The 10,251-nt window shown below is 41.1% G+C and overlaps 1 protein-coding gene across 1 annotated transcript in view; it reads left to right on the top strand.

Annotated features, from left to right (window-relative positions):
• Window positions 1-1,736: 1,736 nt before the first annotated feature.
• Window positions 1,737-10,251, top strand: part of dscama (Down syndrome cell adhesion molecule a) — a gene marked incomplete at its 5' end in the record, with an annotated part of 75,104 nt that continues 66,589 nt past the window's right edge. Inside the window, one exon of the mRNA XM_084564414.1 lies at window positions 1,737-1,779. Coding sequence (XP_084420540.1) covers window positions 1,737-1,779 — 43 coding nt within the window. The remainder of the gene's footprint in view (window positions 1,780-10,251) is intronic.

The raw sequence follows: 10,251 nt of genomic DNA, 5'->3' as shown, positions 1-10,251 counted from the left end.
AACGAGAGGCGTTTGCTCGCTGAAGATTTTAAAGTAAACACTTATCGCCCACACGCTCTCGTTGTGTCTCAAGAAAATCCAGATAATCACTATAGAAATTCTACAGTTGACATTTACAGGTACATTCCTCCTTATTGTAACCAAACGCTTAGTCAAAATGTTAAAATAGAGGTCAGCACTAATCATTTTATACAACATATGCTAACTCTACGCTCATTTCCTTCTCACATTATTTAGCTTTCTCATTTTAATCCACAGCCGCCTCCTCCTGTGGGGTTTGATTGGAGGTGAACTCATGTGGGGGGGCTGTGGATGTCTGACATGGCCGCTGTTTGATGCCCTCTGGTGCATTGGGGGGGTCGCTACTTATATTTGTCAAGGTCAATTAATGAATGCAGGGCTAAGGCTGGCGGGGTCCCCAAAACGCCCGTGGGGCTCATAAATTATCCAGAAAACACATTAAAAGACAGGATTTGATCTCCTCCAATTAAGATAATTTAGCTTTTTTCCCCCCCTCACCAAATGCCCACATAGCATCCAGTCAGGTGTAGCCTACATCACTCCCTCTCCCTGCCTCCCTCCCTCCCTCAGCATCCGTCCTCCAGCCTGCAACACCACAGCAGTAGCAGCAAGCCTTAGAAGGATGTCCTGCATGGGCTAATTCATGCTTATGTTAATGTACAGTTCTCCCTCCCTGAGTGGGGCACCTTGATCCTTCATCTCTGTGATAAAAAAACAAAACAAAAAAAAAACAAAAACGAAAGAGGGGTTTTAACGCTCCTCCAGAGGCTCAGCTGTGCGCCCCCTCGTCGCCCCCCACCCCTGCACCTTTAAGGCAATGGAGAGGGAGAAAAGCGGCTGCGGAGAAGGAGGCGAGGGTTTATTCCACAGTGCTCTGAGGCAGGGCAGGTTATAAGCGCAGGGACCAGTGTGCGCAGTTTGTGTGTGCGGCTGCGGGGGGAAGATGCGTGTGCTTGTTGCTCGCCGGACGGAGAGAGGCGGCGAAGAGAGAATGAGTTTCCAGCGCAGCTAACAATCAACTCCACGCGCTTTTTAATCCTCAGAAAAAAAGATCCAACTTTTACGCATTTTTCCACGCACCTGCGATGACACATTTTGCAGTTTTCCGCACACACACTTCTTATTTATTTATTATTTATTGATTATTTTCTTTATTCCGATTTTTTTAGGCTTTTTATTTTTTTTCTTCTTCTGTTGTTTTAATTGTTTGACCGTGGAGTTGGGTGTGCGCATAGGCAGTTTGTCATATGCGTCCCAAGCCTCTGACTCAGCAGCAGTAGCATCGGCACAGCTCACCTGGACCGGAGTGCACCGAGCCGAGCTCCCTCATGTACCAGACAGAGCAGCGCTCCGATACGGAGGGACGGCTGCACTGAGGCCCGGCGCGGTGCGGTGCGGTGCGGTGCAGTGCAGTGCGGTCAGTCCAGAAAAGGGGGAGACGCACAGTTGTGGATCATATACTATCCCCCGCTGTACCAGGAGACAATCAGCAGCAGGAAGAAGCTCAAACCTCCTCCTCTTCATCTTCTTCCCAACGTGAAGGATTGAGAGAGAGAGAGGGAGAGAGCGAGAGGGAGAGAGAGATATTTGCAAGCTCCCTTTTTCTTTCATTGCAATTGACTTGTTGAAGAAATAAAAGGAAGAAATAACAAGAAGAAAGAGTGCGTGGAGACAAGAAGAAAAAGCATAAGCTTGGATATTGAACGGAGCGGGGCATGTGGATATTGGCTCTTATCTTTTCCCAGTGCATCTTGAATGGTAAGTGATGCATTTGCGCACGTCGAACTTCAAGTTTTTGTTAATTATCCCTCAGGGTCGAGAGCACAAATACTATTCTGAATAGACTGGAAGCATTTCCACATTGAAGAGATTGATTATTTATTTATTGTCCTGGAAAATTGAAGGGAGGAACAGGCTGTTGCTATGTCCTGTCACAGGCAGTGGGGCTTTTGGTGGGGGGTTGATAGTTACATGCGGACTAACCTTCATAAAGCTTAAGTGTAAAAACGTTCAGGCACGCATGCACGTTCAACATTTAAGAATAACCTTAAAGAAATGGAGAAATGAGAAGATGCAGAGAGAGGGAGAGAGGAGAAATGTAGGTTGAGTGATAGGTGCATCATGTACTGCAGAAGGAACCAGACATTTTTAATGTTTTTTTATTGTGTTTTTTCTGCATTTAATTTTTTTTAGTCCATTCTTGGGCTAAAATAAAATCTAACAATTATTTAGTTTCATTCTCAACTGGTACGATAAAGGATTATTTATTCTCTGTCACCAAACTGCACTGGGCCTCAGTCTGGGTGCATTTTCCTTATTTTCCTACATTTTTAGCTGATCAATGTGCATATTAAGCATTATATTACGAGTATGGATATGGCTCATGCACAATTATCTTTTAGTAAATAATTTGGTTGTGATGTATTTGCATGTTTTCCTGGTAGGGTCAGCATTTGTTTGTTTAAATCTCAAACCTGCCTGTAAATTGCATTCAAACTGAACAATTATTTGCTTAATGAAACTGAAAGAATTTCTTTATGGACATTTACTGCACATTAAATTTCAAAGTAGGCATCCTCACCAAAAAAAAAAAAAAAAAAAAAACAAGAAATGAAAATGTAATACATGAACTTGCTTTTTATAAACAAATGTTTTTCTTATTATTTTAAACTGAGCATGAAATGCATTAGCTAGCACATCTGATTGCATGTTTGTGTGCTTTCTGTTAAATCTATCGAGTGTCTTCTAGAAAAAGGATTAAATAGGTTGGCTGTGCTTTTTTTTCTGGCATTGCACCCGCCATATTAGAAGCACAGACATGGAGTCATTTTGGATTGGGAAAAAAAGAGACAAGCCCTTATCACCCTTACCCAAGTGCACATCTCGCAAAATGCATCCAGATCCCGTTTTGTGTGCAGCGAATTCCTCAAAAGATAGCCTTGATAAGTGGCCGTTGTTTCTTTCTTGTTAGGGGGGACTGATTTCTATTTTTTATTTTTTTTTTACAGCGAATGCAAGAAGTGAGAAGGGGGGGCAGTGAGGAGGACAAGAGGCTGTGGGGTAGGGGGTGGGATGTGCGCGTGTTGGGGGGCAGAAATCAGCTCGAAAGAAAATTGGGGTATTTTGAAGACCTTTTGAATGGTAAACGGAAGGAAAGGGGTTAAAAAAAATCAAAGGTGGACACAACGTGAACTGAGAGTAGAGGACAATGCGTCAAGCAAAGATGACAGGAAAACCATTTTGTGGTCATGCTGAAGGGTTCAGTGGAGGCAGGGGTTATTTATAGGCGAGAACAGAGTAAAAGAAAATACTCGTGGAACTGAGGGAAGGCAATGGCCCAAAAACAGAAAGGACACGGGTGTTCATTTGAAATCTCACACAATGCTATAGTGAAATCTCTGCTGTTTGCTGAACGCGATCCATTGCTTTGCATGTGAGTAGCTTTTTTCAGTCTCTTTGGTCCAGGCAACAGCGTTGCAAAATGGCTGCTGCTAGAGACATCTACATGGAAACTTTGAATGGCAGCAACAGCACTTGTAATTGTGATGAATGCTACGTTTGTGGTTTCTGCTGATGCAGTGCCACTCGTAGCACAAGACTCCGTTCATTTGACACTGATCTTTCCTACTGATACAAAGATTTAAATTGTGTTTTTGCGGCAGAAATGAGAATTACCCAGAGTGCATTCTGACAGTTCTCTCTTTGTGTTTTTTTTCTTTTTCCCTAAATTGATCGTAGACAGTAAAAAGGCTGCGACTGTTGCAGGCTTCTATCAGCTGCACTTTTGTTTTGTTTTCAGTGAACATACCTGCAAAGATTAGACTTAATGAGCAGCTTCCCTCAGAGTCATACATTTTGCACCTCTTCTGGATGGAGAGCCGTAGCTTCCTGAAATAAAGGCTTTTAGAGCTCTGGTCCAGTACAGGCTGCTGAGGTTGTCTCTATGGAGACCAGGGTAATGAGTGTGCTGCAGTGTGGGCTTTGGGCTTGAGAAACACTGCACTCTGTTCAGGTGACCCAGGCAATGCATCCTGATAGACTGCAGCCTGTCGCTCCTTTCTGATAATAGATATGAGAGTGTAGATTTCATTTACCACATTTGATTTAAAGGTTTTGTTTCTTGAATGCTTTTACTGATATAGTCTTGTTTTCTTTATCATATTTTTGACTATTTATGTAGATATTGACATTTCCTGTAACCATAAATTAAATTTAAAGGTTGCAGCTTGAGTCCACCTATTTACACTTTACCTTTACAGTGGCCATTAATGAATAGTATGTACTGTACAAGCTCCATTTTGCTCTAAATTGCTATTTGCCAAGCTGAGGACACATTTGCAAGCTCATCTACAGGAGATATAAACAATTCACAGCTGTAGAGAGTAAAACCTGCTGTAGAGTTCACTTCAGCGGTGCTCGAGCTTTTAAAGTGCTCTCGCAAAAGTGTCTATTAAAACCTAAATGGAATACGAACAACATATTCCAGTTATGAAGAGATAAAATTGGGGAAATGGCATAATGTTGTTTTTGCTTAGCTGCGCCGGGGGGGAAATCTGACACATGCTCAATTGGACACTAATAAGCTGTGTAAATTTACAGCGAAGCTCCTCAATTGGCGCTTAGTATCAGTCTGTGCATGTGTATTTTTAGCTTTCAGCTTAGGATGCCAAGGGGCCGCTGGAGAAAAGGTACCTCTGCTTATTAAAACATAAGCATTTTCACGATGACTTAATCATGTTATCAGACGCGATTAATGCGGAAGCAGGGTTTAGTTTCCCTTTACTTTTCCCCCCCCCGGTTCACATCATCATAGCAACAGACTGAGCACAGCAAACTGTACGTTATACTGAACAACAACTTTGGAGAAGTAAACATACAAAACACCAGGGCATCCTGGAGTGCTGTACCTGCCATTAGCGGAAGAGATTAGAATCAGTCAAGCCCAGAGAGGAAGGCTGGGTTGTGATTACGGCAGTCATGAGCAACGAATTGGTCTCAAGTCCTGGTTTACACATGGTTACTAGAACGTTTTTTAATCATTATTATCTAATATAGTTGCAGAATGTCCACACCAAATGAGTTTGTAAAATGTTTTCACAACAATATTTACTCTTCCTGAACTGTAGGGTCAAAAGTGAGTTAACCTTATTAACATTTAATTAAAACTGAAGTCTGTACCTGTATTTAACCAACATCTTCTGTTGCCAAACCTCGACTGCACATAACACAACTACCTGAGTCTGCCTTCCTGCACATTGCATACCAAAAAGACATTAATGACCATAATCCAGGTCTTTCCTCAAAATATATTTGGCAGAGCAAAATTAGTAATACACAGCATGAATCTAACTCCCATTAGTTGTTGTACACGGAAATACAGCAACTGCATTTCTATCCACAAACGAAAACCTGTTTTGATTTTGGTGCTAAAAGTGAAATCTGTTTCTTAAGGTGGAGCTCGATGATTCGGTCCCACTGCTGCATTATCGTTCTGACAAATTGTCACCAGTCAGAACGACATTGCTTAGGGGTCACATTAAGGCCAGTGGGAAACTAGGTCTGTGCAGACTCGTGTCTTTTGGTATACATCTGTCACTTCACATAGAGCCGGGACGGGTTGACAGAGTCACGGCAACACACATCAGTAAACAACAACTGGGCTCAGCTCCTCAAGTTGCACGTTAACATCAGCACACCAGTCAATACAATGTAGGCCACTGAAAACAAACGGTTTAAAATGCTGCGTGGTGACTCGTTTAAGTTTATAGTGATAGTGGTGGTTTCTTGACGTGTTTTGGATCTGGATCTGGATCACAGTCATTTTTGATAATAGTAGGATATTCATGTTTATTAAATCTATATTTTTTAGCAATAATATGCATGGTATTTGCAGATGTATGTGAAAGTGCTTTTAGTGTGACTCAATTTCTTTTAAATTATATATATATATATATATATATGTGTTAGTGTAATAAAAGCAAAATCCCAAGTGAATGAATTTAGGTCAGTGCTTAGGTTTGTCGTTGAATTAATTACTTTTGTGCTGTGAAAGAAATCATCCAGAAAGATTTATTTATTTTTTCTTTGTTTCAATTATGCCTAAAGCATTATATTAGAAGTTATTAGTGGACTCTCTAATCACTCTGAGATCTGTCAATGCCATCGGGTTAAGATTTTTTTTTTTTTTTTTTTATCACTCCCCAGTATGTGATCGTGGACTCGGGTTGGCTGTTCAGACGAGAGTAGACTCAAGCATATGTTAATGGATGCACATTGAACTGTTAAAGGTTTCATTTAACCCAGGCCAGAATGCTTAAGGAGATGATAGTGTGTAGTGAGGCAGAAAAAGAGGAGGAAGAGAGGAGAAAGAGGGACACACAGAGTCAGCTTGTGTTATGCGGTATCTAAAGCTCAGAGTCATATCAAATCAGCATGGTTCTCCATGCAGAAAGGAGGCTATTCTAGGCAATTTCCAGTGTCAGGGAGATATGTTGTGAAATGCTGGTGAGGACTAAACAATCCTTATTATTCTTAGTTCAGTTATAGTTCATGGTTTTGTAAATACTGAGCGCCATGATCTTCATCCTTTGTGCTCACACATTGTGGTTAAATAATGTTCATGCAAAGCTTCCTGCTGCTTTTCCAAGTGACAGTCCAAGATGCAACTGACATGAGAACATGATGATTTATTAAATGTCAGCAAAATGTGAAGTTGACTTTAATAAGGTCAAGTCAGTTGGGGTAGAAAAATGCTTTACATTAGATAACCGCTTACTGCAAAAGCTACTCAAAGATGTTCAAGCATACAATTCTTGTTTTATCTAAAACATATTCAAGAATTCATTAACAATTGTTAGCCAGTTCTGTCATTCACATGCAGCACATCTGCACCTTTCTTTAATTTGTTAAAATCGAATCAGTCGCGATTGAAACTGAACCCAAAGAAAGCACACTGACAAAATCAGCGTTTAAAAACATGCATGCAAACAGACGGAATAAGGGAAAATATACAAAACGTCTTTACCACTTCGACAACTCATGTGCCACAAATACACATAACAAAAAAACAATTCCAGAAATGTGCTACAAGTAGCACAGACGACAACAGATCTTTTTCCAGGGGTTAAAAAGTGAAGAATTCAGTTGGGACACGCCTGTTGTGCGCGCAAAAGGGAGAAGTTTATCTTCAGGGCTTTCTGATAAAAAGCCTTTGGCAGTTGACATGAAGAGTGGCAAAGTCTACATAAGGAGGAGGTTGTGGTGGATGAATGGATCAAAAACAGGATTTTCCACCCAGGAGACAAGAGTTTGTGTCCCATGTAAAACCAATAGTTAGTGCTGACTTATGATTTTTAGTCTTCATGTTGTATTATTTTTCAACTATTTTCAATTCTCAGCTGCACTTACATCATGTACTTGGTTCAGTTTAGAAAAAATCATGTTTTGGGTTAAAATAGATCTTTTTAGAACACGTTTTACAGTTTTGTCTCAGAAAGCCCTGATGTTCTGGGTATTTGGGCGGTGTTTCTTCAGTGGTTCGTCTATATATTTGCAGTGTGCTCTCAGCTTGATAAAGACATTTTTTGAATTTGCTTTATTTGTTTGATATTCACTTAAAGTCTGTCAAAGTATCCCAACTACTGTATTTTATTTTAAAATGAAGCATCAATAGACTGATGCGTCATTACAATTTACTGTGATGACACAATTTATTACTACACCTTGTGGGAAACGTTTGCAGAGTTTTCTTTAAAATGTTTCCGAAAGGTGTTAACTGTGCTGGTGACTTAATAAGAAGAAAATTAGTAGTGTTGTTTGTGTCTCTGGGCTTCCAGTATAAAATAGGGCAGTAGGTTAATTCTGTGACATCTAGGTACTGCCAGACGTGAGATAAGTTCTTCAAATAAAGGCCTGGGGTGATGGCCTTTGCTGACTTACTTTTGGACTTCTTACATCACCCTGGAGTGCTTATATTTAAAGTATATCTTACATGGCAGATAAACACCAGACTGAAGATGCTTTTGATTTGGGGAAACCGATATATGGTTACGTGTAGTGGTCACTCTGACTGACCTCAGCACATCTGCTGTACAGCCCTTATCTCTGCAGACTCGTTTACATGTTTGCCACTTGCTGTTAGGGGCCCCTGAAATCCTTATAATGCAGTCATAATAAAGACAGACATGGAAATAGCTCTGTTTATGTTTGCAGAAGGCCAAACACAGATCAGGTATGATGATATTAAATGCCACATGTAGACACAAACATCCAGGATCTCACACATTATGGAAAGCCATTTCTAAATAAACTTGCCACTTGCAAAATTCTCATCATACGTGACCAGTTTGCATAAAAAAGTGTGTTGAGGATTTACAAAACACTTGCATACAAAACATTCAATATTAAGGTTTTGTTGATTAATGGAAATTGCGTTTCATTGCGCCCTGAAAAAGATTTATTATAAGCCAGCATGCTGCAGCAGCGTGCACAGATGACTTGTGTGATGCAGTTGTTGTCAAACAACCCGTACAGAGACCTGCCAGCTGGGGTTTTACTTCATGGACAGGTGTCTGCATGTCACAGTCTTGATCTGTTAACGGCATTTCTCATCGTCTTGTGTTTAAACGCCCTTCATATAGATGTATATCTAATTTCGGGTGCACAAAATGACTGCTGCGTGGAAAATATACAACACATACGGTGGGTTTCAGGAGGCAAACAACATAGAATCCATGTCAGTGATCCTTTTAAAATTCAATACAGACTGCCCCATTCATAACTTAATATTTCTCCATCATTTCACATTGTTCCTTCAGTTCTAAACTTCATAGTATGTGATTTGATAGGTGCAGAATGTAGAGCATGTGAGGATGCATTGTTACCTGTGAAAGCAGCCACCATGTCTAGTAAACTGCTCATTATTTAAATGATGAAAATAACTAGGGTATTATAAAGGAATTATATAATAATAATTTATTGTTTTAGAATGAAAATATTTTCTCCTTTATTGTTGCATTAAAGGGAAGAATACAGAATACGAATCCAGCAGTGGCAGAATATGAAACCAGGACCTCACTGGCAATCTCTTCCCCCGTGGCTGACTACTGGACGTGTTCATTAGGCATAACCAAACCACGCTGATTAGCATTCAAAATCCGGCTCAGTTCCTGTAGCCCGAAATGTGTAACATTTCCAAACATTCTGGCAAATGTTTCATTAAAGTGTTGCTAGCCCCCAGCTCCATTCCGCTCCAGTCTCCACTCTATCAGGCCTTCCCCAGAAGTGATTATGCTAATTGCTGTTTGATCAGATGATTAAATTATAATTTGATTAATCCCGGGCACTAAACGCTCTGAATACGTTGATGTGTATTTTGCTGCCTGGCAGTGTTTGCAGCCCCCCCCCCCCCCCCCGTCACCAGGCTGCCAGTCTGATACACACAGCCCAGGTATAGGGACAGGCTGAGATGAATGCAAGGCTGCACTGGGAGGTAGATATGAACATGCATGAAACACTGGTTTTGATGTACTCTGGTCTAGTAATCACAGAAAACATGAAGGTTAATAAAGGCTCACTCTCGTCTCTGTGCAGATTGAGTGCGGCTCTAATGCAGAAAGCTGCCATTTTCTCAACCATTGCCTGTCTCTGTTACTCTCAATTGAAAGTGTATCCATCAGGGTGATTTATAATAGTGTGGCTGCAGACAGCCTTGCACAGGACTACATGATTAGGTTATAGGTTTTCTACTGTACTCCCACATCACAAGGTGTATTCTAGGTCTGCCTATTATGTGACTTTTTAAATAAAGATTTTCTTGATTGAAGATAAACTGAAGGGTTGAAGTGGTGCGGAGACACACACAAATCAACACTTAACAGACTGGCTTACTATTGCATGTGTTAAGTATTGGATGTGCAGTAAGGCAGGACTGCAGTGGGGTTTGCTGAAAATAAAATACCGTTGCCTCTGAGGGAAATGGTGGACTGCTGATGGTAGGGGAGGGCAGGCGAGGGGAGGAAAGGATGAGGGAGAGAGAGCATTTGGGGGTGGGGGGTTGGGGTTCGGAGACGCAAGAGGATGGCTGTGAGCGGAAAGGCAGCGGTGTCTAGTCATCTGACCCACAATCCCATTTAACCCCAGGACTTTGATTTGCCCTCCACTGTCAACTGCCAGCCTATCTCGCCTCTTTGTTTCTCTCCTGCAAATGGCATTCATTCTGCCCCGAGATAA

The sequence above is a fragment of the Chelon labrosus genome (genome assembly GCF_963514085.1).
Source record: "Chelon labrosus genome assembly, chromosome: 17".
Classification (NCBI taxonomy): domain Eukaryota; kingdom Metazoa; phylum Chordata; class Actinopteri; order Mugiliformes; family Mugilidae; genus Chelon; species Chelon labrosus.
The sequence above is the reverse complement of the archived record's forward strand: the minus strand, read 5'-3'. Positions and strand labels throughout refer to the sequence as shown.